The sequence below is a fragment of the Pristis pectinata genome, chromosome 32, assembly GCF_009764475.1.
Source record: "Pristis pectinata isolate sPriPec2 chromosome 32, sPriPec2.1.pri, whole genome shotgun sequence".
Taxonomy (NCBI): domain Eukaryota; kingdom Metazoa; phylum Chordata; class Chondrichthyes; order Rhinopristiformes; family Pristidae; genus Pristis; species Pristis pectinata.
The window spans coordinates 5,954,050-5,973,798 of NC_067436.1; the positions used below are offsets into that span (position 1 = coordinate 5,954,050).

At 42.5% G+C, this 19,749-nt stretch overlaps 1 protein-coding gene across 1 annotated transcript in view; it reads left to right on the plus strand.

Moving 5' to 3' along the window:
* The first annotated feature begins 3,653 nt into the window (after positions 1 to 3,653).
* The window catches only part of ptpn9a (protein tyrosine phosphatase non-receptor type 9a), a 151,715-nt gene continuing 135,619 nt past the window's right edge, over positions 3,654 to 19,749 (plus strand). Inside the window, exon 1 of the mRNA XM_052042463.1 lies at positions 3,654 to 3,745. Within this exon, the coding sequence (XP_051898423.1) occupies positions 3,737 to 3,745 (9 nt within the window). The 5' untranslated portion in view covers positions 3,654 to 3,736. The remainder of the gene's footprint in view (positions 3,746 to 19,749) is intronic.

Below are 19,749 nucleotides of genomic sequence, written 5' to 3' on the forward strand. Positions count from 1 at the left end.
ACACGGAACTGTTTGGATTTGGCATCAGCTGACAAATACGTGCCTCGAGGCCACCTTTGGGAAATGGCAAATGGAATGAGTCCGCTTAAGTTTTGTGCATTAAAGATGAATTGCAAATAGTATAATGGCAACTATTGCATCTTTTCAAGGGTGCCCATGTAGAGTAGGTTCCAGTGGGATCCGTCTTTTGGTCTTATTTATTGGGGCTGTGTAAACGAGGTCTTTTTGTTTGAGTACATACCCAAATATTGTGTTGGCTTTCAAGAACTAAAGGCTGACTTAGAATTTATTCTGCATTGAGCATTAAACAGTAAAATTACAGAATAAGATTTACCCTGCAGTAAGTAATAATCACAAGGTCAAAAGTGAAAGTCAACTTGTATTTAAATATTGTAAACTGATCAAAATGTCCCAAGCTTCATTGCTTGAGTGTACTAGGACAAAATTTGACACCAACTCACAAGATATCAGGGCAGTGGCCAGAAGCAAAGTTGAGTGGGTTTTAAGAAAGACCTGAAGGAGGAAAAAAAAACGTGGAATGGGAGAAAGAGAATTCCATCTCTCGGACCTTTCAGAGGTGGATGAAGGCATGGTCTTGATAGAAGCTGATGTTGAACAAATATCTTGGCATGATGTAGGGATGGGGGAGATTAGAGAGATTGGGAGGTGGGATGGAGGTGAAGTGGTCCAACAAGGACAAAGTTTTTAAAATTAATTGCTGTGTAGCAAGGAGACAATGAGAGTCAGTTACGGCAGGAGTGATTGAATGGGAATTAGGACGCAGGTAGTAAGAGTTTGTCTAGGTGTTATGAATGACGAATTGAAAGAGTGGATTTCAAACAAATGAACAAAGAGTTTGCAGAATTGGGTGACATCATTGAGGTGGAATTAGCGTAAAAGATGTACACCTGAAATCTGAAGCACATATCTGTGATTAAAAATTGCACCATGGTTATGAAGATATGGAAGCTGAGGTGTATCTTTTGGCATTCTCTCCAGAGCTTTTCTCTACCTCAATGTTCTTGTGTATGGCATGATCTGCCTGAATGGTTTTTCACTGTATCTCAGTACACGTGACAATAAACCAGAAACCATACTCAATGCGGAGGAATATATTTCCCATCAAGCTTCTAATTCTTAAAGTGATGTCAATTTTATTAATTGTGAGCAGTGCGGTACCAAAGTTAACTTGATTATATGAAGGTCAGGAGTTGATGACTGGAGGAGCATTGTGTAGTTAATCTTGGATCAGTGAAGTATCCAGGAGGAGTGTGTCCATTTGAACTTTTGAGTGTATGCTGTTTGAAGAGAGGAATGGTGATTACATGGGTAATAAAGGTCCCTCAGGAAAGGGAAGAGTAAGCAAGGTTAAGATTGTGAAGTTGTGCTGGTCACGGGGAAATGAGACTGAGAAGTCAGTGGTTTTGTTAAGTTTTGGAATTGGTGATAGGTGGATGGGGATAGTCGTGAAATAGTGCTTGGTTCTTGAATGCCAACACTGCTATTTGGATCAACACACAAAATGAACCTGTTTCTACCTCCTACCAAGATTCACAGACCTAACTGACCCAGTAGGCCCATTGTTTCTGCCTGCTCCTGCCCTACTGAACATTTTTTGTGTTGTTCCAGATTCCAGCATCCACAGTCTCTCCTGTATGACCACTGTTTGGATACATACACAAAAAACTGTGCCGGTAGTTACCAGTCAAGGGATTTTACCAAGTATGTCAGAACAATTCCAAAACTGGAGGGAGTTCTGCCAGAAGTTGTAGTTCAAGCGTAAATCAATAACGTTGGGAAAATAACAGTCTTGCTGAGTTTAAAGTTTAACTCTGGGCTGAAGTGTATGGTTAGTACTTTTCAAGATTACTTCCTGTTTCATGTATCAAATGTTCAGCGGAATGCAGAGTTGGATGAAGAGCTGAATCATTGAGAAACATCAGGGTGGATGAACTGGAAGTTGGCAGCAGGGATATTATACAACAGGAGAGTGCCAGTGAAGATTAATGTCTGTACACTGAAACTAAATATTGAAATAATGAGGGTTTAAACTAATTCTTCGAGTAATTATGAAGAATATAACCTAGTGCTGGAGTGATAGAGTCTAAAGCTGATTGAAATGAGAGAGCAGGTGCTTATAGCTGAGCAATTCAAATGCTGTTACTGAAATGGCAGGGATGTGTGAAGTGTATAAGAACATGATCACATGGAAACTAATTAAACACAGCAATCTCGGAAGTGAATAAAAGTCTCAAAAGTTTAACATTAGGGTGCTGGCAATCTTGAGAATAGTATGGGAGGGATGGAGGTTCCTGTAGGGGACATCAGAATCAGACTTATTATCGCTGATTTATATGATGTGAAATTTGTTTTGCGGTAGAGTGCAAAGACATAAAAATTACTATAACTTACAAAATAAATAGTGCAATAACAAGGAATAATGAGGTTGTGTTCATGGGTTCATGGAGCATTCAGGTATCTGATGGCGGAGGGGAAGAAGCTGTTTCTAAATCATTTAAGTGTGGGTCTTCAGGCTCCTGTACCTCCTCCCCGATAGTAGTAACGATAAGAGGGCATGTCCCGGGTAGTGAGGGTCCATAGTGATGGATGCCGCCTTCTTGAGGCACCACCTCTTGAAATGTCCTCAATGGTGGGGAGGGTTGTGCCCATGATGGAGCTGGCTGAGTCTACAACCCTCTGCAGCCTCTTGTGATCCTGTGCATTGGAGCCTCCATACCAGGCTGTGTTGCAACCAGTGAGAATGCTCTCCACCGTACATCTGTAGAAATTTGCAAGAGTCTTTGGTGACGTACTGAATCTCCTCAAACTCCTAACGAAGCAGAGCCAATGGCATGCCTTCTTTGTGATCAGTCGATGATTGTACAATCCCTAACTATACGTTAATTGCAGAATTAATTGGCTGGACGGTGTGGATTTGTGTAAAATTCAACATGTAGGACTGTGAGTGATGGTGTCCTTCCCTCCTCGCTCAGCCAGTTTGCACTCGAGAAGCATGGAAGTGGAAAGCTGATCTAACAAAGAGAAATTTATTTCACTTTTGAAATACTTTATGGAGAAAAGTAGATTCCTAGGATGTGGTAACAGTCAGGAACATTGGCATATACCTCACCCTTCTGCAGCATTTGTTTATTTTTGTATCCACACTAATATTTTTGGGAGTGGCCCTATTTAGTTGGAAGTTCGAGTTCAACTTAAGGTATTTTTGGCAAATGGATGAATGATGGTGACAGAGCTGGCAAGTTATTGGCAAATAAATCAGTTTGAACTCCTGTAAAGGCGGGGATGCATGTGGGAATTGAATGAAGAGAAATAATGTCAAGGCAAAAGAGCAGTGCAGGGATGGATAAAGATAAGTAGATTAAATGTACAACAAGGGGAAATGAGGGCAAAAGTAATGGTAATTATGTAATTATAAAGCAGTTTTAAGAAAAAAGCTAAATTGGTGGTGCAATTATTTTTTGAATGCGTTATGGAGAAGAATACATTCCTAAGATGCGATAACAGTCAGGATCATTGGCACGTACATCGCCCTTTTGCAGAGCTTGTTTATTTTTGTATCAACACTGTAGCATTCTTGGGAACGGCCCTATTTTGTTGATGGCTCAAGTCCTGGGTTACGTTTGAGTTAATAGCCCGTGCAGAGAAGGAGCTGCAAGGAGATCAAGGCTGGGAACTAAGATTCCAGAGTTCAAGATGTTTTAAAACTACAAGAAGAATGGATAAGGTAACCCTGATAAATAAAGGATGGTAAAAGGGGAGTGGTTGAAATGATCTTGGCTCAGAATTTGTGTGGGTATTCATAAGGATCAGATAACATTAGGAGGGGTAGTTTGCAAGTCTCCTATGGGGTATGGTGATGTAATCCAAAGTAATCATTAAGTAAAAAATAGTTTTTGCAATGTTTAGCTAATGAAATGACCCAGTTATTTTTAAAAATCCTTTCTTCATTACATAAAGCTTTCATTGAAAATAAAACCTATGCTTTAATGGCTATGAATTTTTTGGTTTTTATTTTTGCTTCATTTCAGGGGTGTCTTTTCAGTTTTATTCTTGGCAAAATCTGGTCCTTCCATTTAATTAAAAAAGTCTTTGGACAAATGTATCAACCTTTGGTCTCTATAATAAAAAACAAATAAGTAATGACAATAAACAATGCCCTGTACATTCTAGATCATCCATTTCCACCTATATCTCTACTATATGGGTTTTATTTCATTGAATTACCCAGTCACGTCACTGACTTAACACATTATTTTAGATATCCACCAACATGCAATTAGTTGGTAGTATCTGCACAACATCTGCATGCTCAGAGCAAAATGCCTGATTGGCATTGTAAAATATATCGCTAACAAAGAGTTTTATGGATGTTAGAATATACAATATTGTTTATAGTAGGTATTTGGGGCTGCTTTTAATTACTATTGGTTAAAAAAATGTGAAAATGCAAGTCCCGTGTAATAATTATATACAACAAGGTGTACAAATCTAAAAGGGTCTCCTATGTCCTCAATGGGTCTATTCCTGTGTAGTGAGTTCATGGGGTGGGTACAAGGGATTCCACAGCATCAATCTTGGCTGAACAACCTTTGATCCTTTATGCCAACAGCTCCCAGATTATTTGTTGATTAACAGGTAGTTGATAATCCGCATTTATTGTTTTCTGTTAAAGAGGACAGACTGACCCTCCCAATGAATTGCTGGATGAGTTATTGTGAAAACTATTGAAAGTAAAGGGATTTCTTTACGTCATGTAACATAAAGGACCTTTTCCCAAGATGTTGCTTTAGAACGAATTATTATAAAAAAAATCTACACCCACTACCAAAAATCAGAGCTGTTTGGTAAAAAAAAGACAAGGAAAAACTATGCCAATATCTGTACTTTAATCACCAAGTCAAAGGTTTTGAAAATAATTCAAAAAAAGGTCCCCCCAGAGTTTGAAAGTCTAAGTTAGATTCAAGAATTGAGCAACAGATCTTCTCTAGATTCAGGTATGACATAACATCCCGTAACCATTGAGCATGAGTAGGCGGAATAACTTCCACTTAAGCAACACAGCCCTCCTGGCTATAAGAGAGATAAAAGCCAGAATGTGTAGATCAGAAGCCTCCAAAGTTATATCTTTTTCTCCGACAATCCCAAATAATGCAGTCAAAGGATTAAGTTTAAAATTTGTTTTAAAAAGCACAGAAAAAATTCGAGACACCCCTGTCCAATATTTTTTAAGACTCTGACACGTCCAAAACATGTGAATTAAAGAAGCCTCTCCGTTATTGCATTTATCACAGTAAGGAGATATATCTGAATAAAAACGGGATAGTTTGTCTTTAGGCAAGTGAGCTCTATGGACCACTTTGAATTGAAGGAGAGAATGACGGGCACATAATGACAAAGTATTAACAATAGGTCAGAATAATCGAGCAAATACATAGCATATGCCACGAGTAGAACTTAAACATTTGGTCTACTTATTTCCCAGGACATGTTATGTTCCATGTGCTGGATTTATTTCAAAGATAGCATTTTGTGAAAGGATTGTATCATTATGTAAGTTTGGAGAAATGAAAATTCTCAACTTAATTGCATTAAATTAAACAGGAGCTTTGCATTAGTTAAAGAGACAAAGAAATGCAGTCAGTCTTCAGTTTTATATCTCTTGGTTCTTAGAAAAAAAATTGAGTGGTTTTTCCAGTTAATAAGTGAGGGAGCATAATTTTTGAAAAGAAAATATACTCTTTAAAAAAATTGGACTTCATAACTGCAAGCATGAAATAAATATAGATGGTATAATATTAATGTGTTGGATTTCAACCTCTTTTTCCTCCCACCAATGGAAATCTGCAGCTGGTTAGTTTAAAGAACCTAACTTTCTGTCCACATACACAGTTCTTTGACTTCAGAGCCTGAGTTCATTTAGTCATTGGTAATGCAATTAAATATCACATGGAGTCAGCTGATGCAGAAAACTTTTATCATTACAGTGGTATTTTATAATCCCTGTTTTTATCCATATACTGTATGCATGTGCAAAGATGCTAGATTTGTGTATGTAGTGGTCACACAGCCAGTATCATCCAACTGGCCAAAGTTGAGCTGCAGCCGGGTATGGAAGTGGGGAGGTCATCATACCAGCAGTAAGAGTTAGTGCAAGTAGTGTTGCTTGTGCTCAAATTAAAGCCAGGTTTCTTCCAGTGAAAGGGGTGGATCGTGTGTTGAAAGGTCAATTCCCGCTGCTCCCATTTGTTGTTCCCTTTCCACCAGCATACCTCCCTATATCTCCCTGTCTTGGATTTAAAATGACCATTTGACCCAGCGTCGACTTGTGTTTGCAGAGGAGAGTTCCAGTTATGCTACTGTCTGCACAGAGCTTCCCTCCTGAAGGAGTTGAGGGATTTTAGGCAGATAACCTCTATCACTCAATCTCTCAGCAGAAGTAGGGTGACTAAAGAGAAGTTATAAGGTTGTTTCAGTATTTTTGAAAAGCTATTAAATTAAGTGATCAAGATTGCATTTCCATTTCATGTGTTCCAAAGGTGACCAAGCTGGAAGTATGCATTGATCAAATGGGATAGAGTCATAGAGTTATACTGAATGGAAACAGGCCCTTCGGCCCGACTTGTCCATGCTGCCCAAGGTGCATCTCATTTGCCTGCATTTGGCTCGTATTCCTCTAAACATTTTCTATCCATGAACTTGTACAAATGCCTTTTAAAAGTTGTAACTGTACCCACCTCCACCACTTCCTCTGGCAGCTCGTTCCATACACCCACCACCCTCTGTGTGGGAAAAACTTGCCCCTCAGGTCCCCTTTAAATCTTTCCCCCCTCACATTAAACCTATGCCCTCTAGTTTTAGACTCCCCTACCCTGGAAGAAAGACTGTGACTATCTACCTTATCGATGCCCCTCATTATTTTATAAACCTGTAAAGGGTCACCCCTTAGCCTCCTTCGCTCCAGGGAAAACAGCTGCATCTTCTCCAGTCTCTTCTTATAACTCATGCCCTCCAGTCCTGGCAACATCCTTGTGAAACTTCTCTGCGCCCTCTCCAGCTTAATCACATCCTTCCTGTACTATGGTGACCAAAACTGCACACAATCCTCCAGGTGCTCATGTCTTTTACAGCTGTAACATGACATCCCAACTCTTGTACTCAGTGCCCCTTCTGATGAATGTAAGTGTGCCAAACACTTTCTTCACCACCCTGTTTACCTGTGTCACCACTTTCAAGGAACTATGTACTTGTACCCCTAAGGCTCTCTGTTCTACTTCATTCCCCAGGGCCCTGCCATTTACTGTGTAAGTCCTGCATGGTTTAACTTCCCAAATATATCACTTTGCACTTGGAATAGTTGTAAACTGGATGTGAGTTTTCATTCTCTATTATATCCTGAATTATGCATTTTCTTGTTAACTTATAGTTGGGGACATTGTTTTGAATGGAATTCTTTAAACTGCTGTTAAACTACTTCCCTTTGTCCTGGAGGTCTGTGGGTAAAGTAATGCATGAAATTATCTGGAGGTTAGGTGCTGGCTCCAGGAGTAATGGGTTACCTCCTCCTGTAAACTGAACCTTGTGTGGTGTTTGCCTGGCTGGTATCTCAATGGAAGATGAGCAAGTTTGCTATTGTGGAAGCAAATTGAACCCGTGTTGATGATTGCCACAGCAATTAAGGAAATCATGCAAGACAGAAATTCCAAAGAGCTTTGTGATGAGCCAGTTCAGTAAATCTTCTTCCAGGCAACAATGATGTTAATTTTTACATTGGCGATTGAAATAATTAGTGTAATTATTGCCGTGAGAAATGAGCTGTGATAGCCTTCAAAAAAACTGGCTTCTTTTGCCAATGATGGACGACTCATGGGGGTGTAACGGGTTTGGGTTGTTCAGTTTATTGTGCTTTCCCATTTGTTCTCCAGACTGTGCAGTGAGAAAGTACAGAGCACATCAAAAGACCGGTAAATCTAATTTAGTGTCAGAAATAGTTTGGAGTCCCCTTAAGTTTTCCTTGTGGGAGATTTTGCTTCTTCATATTAGTTTGCTTGTGATATATCTGATTTGTAGAGCTAACCCAAACTATTATGTTGTGTTTTTCTGCTTATTGAAGTAATTAAGAATGCTCATTGGGTACCCGGTAACCCAGGGGTGTATCAATAACACAGTCATTTTACTCATTTACAGCCTGCTTTAAATTATAAGTTCAGCTCATGGGGAAATGAATGTTCAGCCATGGAGAGTGTAGTTGAACAGGTTTTGGAAATGGACCAAATAATTCTTAAAGAAATAACTGTAAAGTACTTCTTGAGAATTTGCATTCCAAAATTTTCACCCCTACCACTTTTAGATTTTTTTTTGTCTTCCCTTAAGTATTATCAATGGGCTATTTTAATTCTTCAGTGTGATAAACCTTTAACAATAGAAACAAAAGGTGGGCATTAACTCTTTCTCCATTTATGCTGGGTCAGATATTTCTGTAAGTCAACTCTGACACATCCCTTGTGTCTTCAGATACTGAAATGTCCCACATATGGTAAGTTTCTGATGGTGCTTTGTATTGAGAGCTTTCCTAAAGTTGGATTATACTGTTCTTACAAAAGTCTTTGCCATTACACATTTCCCCCCGCAAGTGTTGGCATAGGCTGCTGTAACAGTGATGAATACTGCTACACCTTTTGCAATTGTTTGAAAGGTTTCAGTATTGGGGGCAACAACTATCTACAGTCCTTGAGTAATAGAGAGATACAGCACGGAAACAGGTTCCTTGGACCATCAACCGCTCATTTACTGATCCTACGTTAATTCCATTCTCTATCTCCCATTGTTCTCATCAATTCTCCCCCCACCCCCCACAGATTCCACCACTCACCTACATTAGAGCTAATTTACAGTGGCCCATTAGCCTACCTACCTGTACGTCTTTGCGACGTGGCAGGAAACCAGAGCACCCGGAGGAAACCACGTGGTCACAGGGAGAAAGTGCAAACTCCACACAGACGGTACCTAAGGTCAGGATTGAACCTGGGTCTCTGGTGCTGTGCAGCAGTCTACGGGCTTCGCCACCGTGCCACCCAGCGCCGGCCGTTCACCTTTCCACCTCCTTTGTGTGAGATCTGGTCATTGGCAGTCGTGTAAAGCGTTATGGAATCAAGTTGAAATACATGTAAAAATAGGAACAGGAAGCCATTCAACAAATGCAGGTGGCAGTTTGTAGCAATTGACAAGATGTGCAACACCGTCGCGACCTCGAATGAATCTCTGCTAGCTTAGCTGGGATTAAAAACGCTGGGGCCGACGTGGGTGCTTAGGACATCAACAAACGGTCCACTGGACAGAACTCAGCAGCTTGTGCAGCTGTGGGGGGTGGGGGGAATGGAATTGTCGACATTTTGGGTCGAAACCCTCCATCAGGACAGAGAGGGGGGACGGTATAAAGAGGAGAGGGGGAGTGGTAAGACATGAGCCTGAGGTGATTGTTGGACTGAGGAGGGGTGATGGAGGGGAGGGGGAGGGGTGGAGTTGGGAGACAGGTAGGTGGAGGGAGACAAACGAAAAAGGGGCAGATAGAGTGGGGCTGAGGAAGGGGAGGGTGAAGGTTGGAGACACCAAGTTCCCTTGGTGGGTGAGTCCAGGACTAGATGGCACAGTTTTAGAATTAGAGGGTACCCGTTTAGAACAGAAATGAGGAGAAATTTCTTTAGCCAGAGGGTCGATTTATAGAATTCTTTGCTACATACAGCTGTGGAGGCTCGATCATTGGGGATATTTAAGGAGGAGATTGATAGGTATCTAATTAGTCAAGGTATCAAGGGATATAGGGAAAAGGCCGGAAATTGGGGCTAGATAGGAATAGTTTAGTTTAGCTCATGGAGCAGACTCGATGGGCTGAATGGCCCTCTTCTGCTGCTTTGTCTTGTGATCTTGTGACAGCTGCTGGAGGGTGATAAGCAGGAACACAAAGGTTACCAGTAACCTTGGACAGCATGTGCTTACATGATGTGGCATGGAAACACCTTAATCTAAGAAGCCCAACCAATATTTAACTTCCATTGCCGTTTCCCAATATGTCTGACAAGTAAAACTGCCTTGCTGTGGTGAGCATGCCTTCTGTGGAGTGGCTGTTGTGCAGCACTTGCCTGATAGCTGCTTAACTCCTGTGTTGGCTATGGTGAATGTGTGTGGCTTTCTGGGCTGGTTATTGTGTTCAGACCGTCTGAGCAGAGCTCACCAGCTGTATGAATGAATGGACGTGTGATGAATGGAAGTTCAGTGGACTTGAGTCTTCATCTTTTCCTCGTGTGTGCAGGCTGCAGCAAAGGGCCTTTTGTTCGCCTCCTTCGGGACTCCGTTGTTAATTGAGGGCTGTGGAGGATGTGGTTTGGATGCAGTGCTACAAGTGTCGGAGATCAGAAATTGAGTGCAGTACATTATGGGCTTGCAATCTAAGAAACAAGTTTTGCTGTCAGGTCCTGTACCTGTATATTAACTACGCTTTTGTGTATCTTGTAAATATTACCCAGAGAAGAATAGTAACTCCTTTACTTTCCCCCCGTTTGTAATGTGTTTATTTGTTTCTACCATTTGGCTATATTTTGGCATCGATAATTTTTGGAATACATGATGTGTGCTTAGTGTTTTCCCTTTCTACTTTTTTCCCTCTTTATTTCCATTCCCCACCTTGTACGCACAAAACATCAAAGTTAATTGCCCCCTTTAATTTTAGTTTGAGTTTGCAATCAAGGACAATGGAGTGATGCATTCATATAACTTGGATTAGGGGGTATGAGCTTTCAGGAGAGGTTGGGCAAACTTGGGTTGTTTTCTCTGGAGCTTCAGAGGCTGAGGGGAGACCCGTTAGAAGTTTGTAAGATTATGAGAGGCATAGCTAGGGTAGATAGAGTCAGAATCTTTTTCCCAGGGTAGAACTGTCAAATACTAGAGGCCAGCATTTAAGGTGAGAGGGGGAAAGTTTTTTTTTATGGAGAGTGGTGGGTGCCTGGAACAGGCTGCCAGGGGTGGTGGTGGAAGCAGATGCGATAGTTGTGTTTAAGGGGCTGTTAGAAGGACACATGAATATGCAAAGAATGGAGGGTTAGGGATCATGTACAGGCAGAAAAGAATTTGTTTAATTAGACATGGTATTCGGCACAGACATTATGGGCCTAAGGGCCTGTTGCTGTGCTGTACTATGTACTATTCTGTAACTCCTCGCAAATTATCTTTAGCGTGCTCCAGGATGCTTTACAGCAGGTGAACTTCAGTTTGAACTGGAGTCCCTGCTGCATTTTGTAGGTGACAAGCTCCCATAAGCAGTAATGTGATTAGGAACATATAAAATTGTAGTTATGTTGGTTGAAGGATAAATGTGGACCAAAGTGCCAGGGATAACACACCAGCTTCAGAATGATACATTTTCCAGCCACCTGGGAGTGTAGCATTGGTCTTACAGCTGGTATGAAGGCAGCACCTGTGATGGTGCTGCACCTTCACTACTACTGGATTATCAGCCTAAATCAGCTCTGCACAAACCTTCTTTGCACGGAGGGCCATTGCTGCAATTTGAAACACATCTGAGGGTCACCTGTGTGAATACAGATGTCTTGAACTTCCTGAACGATCCTCCCTACTGCCTTTACAACTGTGCTCCAATGCTGGACTCTCCTAGCAGTGGAGCACCCAAGTAACTTCAGTTTTCTCAAAGTTACACTGAGATTTGCCAACTGAATCTGGGCCAGGTTAAACTTGCCACAGGTTCAGTGACTCCCATTTCACTGGAGAGGGATGGTTCTGAGGTTGACGCAAGACACAGCAGATGCTGGAATCTGGAGCAAAAACCAAACCGCTGGAGGAACTCAGTGGGTTGAGCAGCATCTGTCTAGGGACACAGCAGGGTCTCGACCAGAAGCATCAATAATTTTGTTACCCTCTACATAAGCTGCTTGACCCGCTGACTTCCTCCAGCAGTATTTTTTTTGCTCTGAGGGCAATATTAAGGCTAAGACAAGCTACATTTAATGTAACTCGATTTTAAAAAAAATGTATTTTATAAATTTGCATGTTTTATTTTTAAGACCTAATTTTAAATTTTTTGATTATTTTCTAATAGTGTCAGTTTGGAACAGTATTTATTTTTGGATCTGAATATTGGAAATTTTCTTAGATATTCAATGCCCTTTCATGTCCAGAGAGCCCGTGGCTGTGGATTATAGATGGAAAATGGTGGAAAAACTTCACAAGTCAGAAAAGAGAGCAAAAAACAAACTGCTGCAGGGGGCAAACAAACAAAGCAGCATCTGAGGGGGCAAATGGATAGCCAACGTTTCAGGTCGAGACCCTGCATCCTGACCCGAAATGTTGACTATCCCTTTGCCTCCATAGATACTGCTTGGCCCACTTGAGTTACTCCAGCAGTTTGTTGCTTCAGATTGCAGCATCTGCTGTCTCTTGTGTCTCCATTTGTGGAAAGAGAAATGGTTAATGTTTCAGGTCCAGGACTGTTCAAAGAGAAAAACAAATGGTGGGGGAAGGCGATAAGATGAACCAAAGGGAATTTCTCTGATAATGTGGCAGGAAAGGGACAGTTAAGATTGGAATAAGCTGCTTTGTCTGTGTTAACGAGTTGCTAATATTGTATAGTGTGTAATGTTGCATAGTCTGATCTAATTGGCTGTCTGTGGATGGGGCTTCGAACACTGGTTGGGAGGAGCTGGCTTTGGGGACCAGGTTGGTTCTGTGGATGGTAGCCGGTCACAGAGCCCTGAGTTCAGATGACTTGCATAATCAGTGACTAGCTTAAAATTAAGGCTCTGGGTTCTTACCATGTCCCCAAAGTAGAACTGTTCTCCACATGATGACCCCATTAAAGAGTTTTCTTATCAGATCATTCTCAGTCCACCCTTGATAGATTTAACCTCTCAGTTCTTGTATCATTGTAGTAAATCTTTCATGTTTTCTTACAACACATGAGGCCATTCAGCCCAAAGAGTCAATGCTGTCCTTCAAAGTATTCACGTTAGTCCCCTTCCCCCATATATTTCCCTGTAATCTATACACTCCCACATACCCATCAACTCCTCTCCAATTCTGCTGCCACCCATCTACACTAGGGGCAGTTTACAAGAGGTAGTTAACCCACTAGCACACCTTTAGGGTGTGCAAGGAAACTGGAGCACTAGGGAATCCACATGGTCACAGGGACCTGAGGTCAGGATTGTGCTTGGATTGCTAACTGCTATGAGAACCAGAAATGTTCACAACAGTTAATGGGGTCTGTCCACGTTTTGGAGAAACAAAAGACTGCAGATGCTGGAATCTAGATGAAAAACATGATGATGCTGGAGGAACTCAGCAGGCCAGGCAGCATCCGTGGAGAAAAGCAGGCAGTCAATATTTCAGGTCAGGACCCTTCTGGATGACCCAAAATGTTGACCGCCTGCTTTTCTCCACGGATACTACCCGACCAGCTGAGTTCCTCCAGCATCATAGTGTTTTTCTGTCCACGTTTAGATGTACTCAACAACTGTTTCTCAATTCAAACCCTGCAGAAATGAATTCAAATGCATTATTGCCTGTTTTATAGGGCATTTTAAACTTGCACTACTTACAGTGATTTGAATGTGTGGTAGTTCTGTATTCTTCCCTAGAAGCCACCTCTCAACAATTCAGATGCGGATGATGAAATTCACCATCATCTTTGAAGCATTACGCCAAATTTAGGCTGTCTGAAGAAAAGAGTGTTTGAAGATCAAGACCTCAAACCCACCACAAAGCTGCTGGTTTCCGGGCAGGGTGACCCCTGGCCTTCTGTACATTATTGAGACATGAACTACCCACGCAGGTTCCTCAAGGCACTGGGGAGATACCAACAATGGTATCTCATCAAAATCCTCCAAATCCACTGGTCAGAAAGGCAAACCAGCACCAATACCCTCTCCCAGGCCAACATACCCCACGGTGAGACCATTATTGCACTCAGCCAGCTCTGTTGGGTAGGTCACATCGTTTACATGTCCAACACCAGTCTCCCGAATCAAGCACTCTTTTCCGAGCGAAGAAAAAGGATTTGTGGATGTTCATAAAGCCTACGTGAAAAAAGTGTAACATCCCCACCAGCTCATTGAAAACCCTGGCCCATGACCACACAGAATAGAGAAGCCTTCAGGGTGGCAATGAGAATCTCGTGTCTATTTGACCCAGTGTAAGTGGCCTCCTAAACTATCTTCCTGCCTGCCTTGTCAAGCACTTCCTGCCTCACTCACGTCAGAGTCTGCAGTCCTCGTCAGTCACCTTAGAACACACCAAACTGGAATGGAAGCAAGCCATTGTTGGCCAGGGGTAATTATCTGTTGAGATCTCTGCATTGTGAACATTTAAAAATGGATATTAGCCCATTTTCTTTAAATCAGGGCACCAAGATTACAGGTCGTACAGCACAGAAACAGTCCAATCAATCTGTCAAGCATCCATTTGCACTAATCCTACACTAATCCCTACATTTCCATCAACTCCCCCCAGATTCTACCACTCCCCTACACACCAGGGGCAATCACCCTACTTGCCCATCTGTCTTTGGGAGGAAACCAGAGCATGTAAAGAAAACCCTCATGGTCACAGGGAGAACATGCAAACTCCACACAGACAGCACTGGACGTCAGGATTGAACCTGGGTTCCATGGAGCTGTGAGGCAGCAGCTCCACCAGCTGCGCCACTACACCGCCGCCCCAGGTTATTGAGAAGAGCTCCCTGATCAACTGATCCAGAGTAATTGCTATCAACAACAATCAGACTTGGCACCTATTCGGACTGAAGGCCTGTGAGTAGTTGTGTTCCGCAGGGATCTCTACTGGGACCACTGCTGTTTATGATGTACATAAATGACCTGGATGAGTATGTTGATGGATGGGTTAGTAAGTTTGAAGATAATACCAAGATTGGTGGAGTTGTGAATAGTTCAGAAGGCTGGCGACGGATACAACGTGATATAGATCAGTTGCAGATGTGGGCAGAGAAATGGCAGATGGAGTTTAAACCGGATAAATGTGAGGTGATGCACCTTGGTGGGACTAATGTCAAGAGGCAGTACACTTAAAGGGCAAGACCCTTAACAGTGTCGAAGAGTGGAGAGACCTTGGGGTGCAAATCCATGGCTCACTGAAAGTGGCTACACATGTAGATAGGGTGGTAAAGAAGGCTTATGGAATGCTTGCTTTCATTAATCGAAGTATTGAGTACAGGAGTCAAGAAGTTGTGATGCATCTCCATAGAACTCTGGTTAGGCCACATTTAGAGTATTGTGTGCAATTCTGGTCACCTCACTATAGGAAGGATGTCAAGGCTTTAGAAAGGATGCAGGGGAGGTTTACTAGGATGCTGCCTGGATTAGAGGGCATGTGCTATCAGGAGAGGCTGGACAAACTTGGGCTCTTTTCTCTGGAGCGGCGGAGGCTGAGGGGTGATCTGTTGGAAGTGTATAAAATTATGAGGGCCTTAGATAGGGTGGACAAGCAATATCTTTTTCCCATTATTGAGCGATTCAATACCAGAGGGCATGCATTTAAGTTGAGAGGAGGTAGGATCAGAACAGACGTCAGGAGTACGTTTTTTACTCAGAGAGTGGTGGATGTCTGGAATACGTTGCCTGATAGGGTGGTGGAGGCAAATTCATTGGTGGCTTTTAAGAGGAGCTTGGATGGGCACATGAATGAGAGGAAAATGGAGGGATATGGACATTCTGTAGGTAGAAGGAATTAGCTATGTAGGTACATCATTTGTGGGCTGAAGGGCCTGTTCTGTGTCTATGTTCTATTGTGAATGAAACTCAAAAGCCAGTAGCTGTTGGAACTCTGAAATAAGAACAGGAAATACTGGAGACACTCAGGTCAGGTAGCATCTGTGGAGAGAGAAACAGCGTTGATCTGAAACAAGTTAACTTGGAATGTTAACCTCTGCTTCTCTCTCCACAGATGCTGCCTGACCTGCTAAGTGTTTCCAATGTCTCCGTTTTTATTACTGGCACCTATTTCTGTGGCTCTAAACCTGTTTTTGTTCCACTGACGGTGTTGCCATTTTATTTTCTCCACATTCCCATCAACTCCTCCCAGATTATATCACTCACCTGCACACTAGGGGCAATTACAGTGACCAATTGGTCGAAGTCGAGTTTATTGTCATAAGCACAGGTACATGTATGCACAAGTGCAGTGAAAAACTTGCTTACAGCAGCATCACAGGCACAGGTAACTTGCCAACTAGCATGAATTTGGGATGTGGAATATTGCACATGTAAACTTGTTAACTCATTATCGTTGGTGGCCTTTGTAGTTGTCAAAGCCCTGTACACCTTGAGGCCAGGACAGTGCCATGACAACAGAAAGGATGTACTCTGTATTCAGGACAACCTGGAAGTAATAACTCAAAGAAAGAATGATTTATAACATAAGTACCTTTTATACCTTCAGGACATTCAAAAGTATTTCACAGCCCACGTTATTTTCAAAGCAGTTACTGTGGGAAACTTGGCAGCTACAGGATGAAGATGCAGATCTCCCATCTCTGGTGTTACAGAACCAGAGTACAATCTGTGTGATAGTCTGAGTTTGTGCTTCAGATCGGTGAAGTTTCATCAGGACTGTGGAAGTCTCTGTTTCATCTGGAAAGGAGCCTTTGTGGCCCTGAATGGTGAGAAGGGAAGTGGAACAGTTGCACGGCATGATATAACATGAAGAGGAGGGTCTTTTGATGGTGGAAGATTAAATCAGGGTGTCAAGGAGGGAATAACCCTTTCAGAATGCTGGGAAGAAAGGGTGTGTTTGTTGATAGAAGTGCCAGAAATGACAGAGGACAATTTGCTAAGTGTGCTGGAAATGACAGCGATCATGGCTGAGGGGAATCCCATCCTGATTCTGAGCGAATGGGGAAGTGGTGAGAGAATAAGTGTAGGAAATGGATTGGACACTGTCCAAGGCCCTGTCAGCTCTGGTGCAGAGGAATCCTTGCTTGCAGAATAAGGAAGACGTATTGTGTGTACTGGTATGGAAGGTGGCATCTTTAGAGCAAATGCAAATGGGACAGAGAAAATGGGAGAAATTTACAGAGTCCTTAAAAGGAAGTGGAGTGGGAGAAGTGTAGTCAAGGTAACTATGGGAGTTAATGGACCTGGTGGATGTTGGTCACTGAAGCATCAGTAGAAATAGGGAATTCAGAAAAGGAAGAATTGTGCTGGTGGTGATCCTGAGATTCATTCTGACCACGACACGAACACGACATGCCTGCTCTTCTTCATACATCGCTGCTGAGGATAGGCAGGGAAAGAGTGGGACCTTTGGGGACCAAAGGGATAATCTTTGCGTGGAGCCAGGAGATACGGGCAGGTCCTGAATGAATACTTCACATGTATTCACCAAGGAGAAGGACATGGAAGACAGTGAATTCAGGAAGGAGTTTGTGGATAATCTGGAATGGGTCAGTATTAAGAAGGAGGAGGTGTTGGATGCCATGAGATGCATAAGGGGTGATAAATCCCCAGGACCGGATGAAATCTATGGGAAGCAAGGGAAGAGATGACTAGGGCCCTGATGGAGATTTTTGCATCTCCGTTAGCTACAGATGAGGCGCCAGAAGACTGAAGGATAGCTGTTGTTGTTCCTTTATTTAAGAAGAGCAGCAGGGATTATCTGGGTAACTACATCTTGTGAGCCTTACTTCAGTAGTAATGAGAAAATCCTAAGGGATAGGATTTATGTACATTTGGGAAGGCAGGGGGTGATCAAGGATAGTCAGCATGGCTTTGTGCGGGGGAAATCCCACCTCACTAATTTGAGTTTTCTGAGGAGGTAACTAAGAAAATTGATGTCAGGGTGACAGGTGTTGTCTCTATGGACTTCAGTAAGGCGTTTGACAAGGTCCTGCATGATTGGCTGATCCAAAAGGTTAACACAAATGGGATCCAAGGTGAGCTGGCTAATTAGATCCAAAACTGGCTTAAAGATAGGAGGCAGAGGGTCATGCAGAAGGGTGTTTCTCTGATTGGAAGTCTAGTTGTTTATGATATATATTAACAGTTTGGATGCGAATGTAGGAGGTATGATTAGTAAGTTTGTAGATGACACGAAAGTTGCTGATGATGTGGATAGCAAGGAAGTTGTCTAAGGCTACAGCAGAATCTCTGCACATCACGGAAACCAGCCTCCCCTCCATGGATTCGGCCTATGCTTCTTGCTGCCTCGGTAAAGCAGCCAGCATAATCAAAGACCCCATCCACCCCGGACATTTTCTTTTCTCCCCTCTCCCATCGGGCAGAAGACACAAAAGCATGTACCACCAGGCTCAAAGACAGCTTCAATCCCGCTGTTATAAGACTATTGAATGGTTCCCTAGTATGGTAAGGTGGACTCTTGACATCACAATCTACCTTGTTATGACCTTGCACCTCATTGTCTACCTGCACTGCATTTTCGCTGTAGCTGTGACACCTTACTCTGCATTCTGTATTGTTTTGCCTTGGATTACCTCAATGCACTGTGTAATGGATTGGTCAGTATAAACGGTATGCAAAACAAGTTTTTCACTGTACCTCAGTACAAGTGACAATAATAAACCAATTTCAATTCCAAATTCCAATATAGATCAGATGGAAAATTGGACGGAGCGTTGGCAGATGGAATTTAATCCCAACAAGTGCAGGGCGATACATTTTGGGAAGTCATACAGTGGTAGGACATGTACAGTAAATGGCAGGACACTAAGGAATGTTGATGAATGGTGAGACCTTGAAGTTCAAGCTCATTGTTCCCTGTAAGTGGCAACACAGGTAGACAGGATGGTGAAGAAGACATATGGCATGCTTGCCTTCATAGGTCACAGCATTGAATATAAGAGGTGGCATGTTATGTTGCAACTTTACAAAATACTGGTTAAACTGCATTTGCAGTCTTGTGTGCAGATCTGGTGGCACCTGGACTGGAGGACTTGGTTGTGGGAGAGATTGGTTAGACAGGGTTTGTTTTCCTTGAAGTGAAGAAGGGTGAGGAGTGACTTGAGAGGTATATAAAATTATATATAGGGTAGATAGAATCTGCAAGGGTATCAAAAACAAGAGGGCATGGGTTTAAGGTGAGAGGAGGGAGCTTTAAATGGAAATGTTTTTTTTTACACACAGTGGTTGATATCTGGAACGTGCTGCCAGAGGAGATGGTGGAATGGGATGCAATCACTACTTTTAAGATGCATTTAGGCAGGCATAGAAGGATACGGACCTAGTGAGGGCAAATGGGATTAGTGAAGGTGGGCAAGAAACTAGGCATGGACATGGTGGTCCAAATGCCCCATTTCTGTGCTGTACAACCCTGACTCTATGGACAATGAATCTGCATTTCCATAGTGCTTTTTGTGATCATGGATTTTCCATGAAGTATCCTTTAAGATTCAATCACTGTTAGCAGCTGCCAATCGGTTTGCAGCAAGGTCCCACGAACATCAGTGAAGTATTGACCAGATAGTTTGTCATCTTTACATATAGAGATTAATGAGCCAGGAAGAATTCCCTGTCTAGAAATTATGCCACGAAGGTAGGCAGCTTAGATCTGTACCAAGGAGCCAGCCAAGGTTGTGTGCCTAGGTCCTCCAGTGGGGATTGAACCTAGTCGTCAGCTAATTTGAAGACAGTAGTGGTGGCACGGACTTTGTGTTCAAATTGCTCGACTGGGATGGTGCCACAACCACCTGACTCA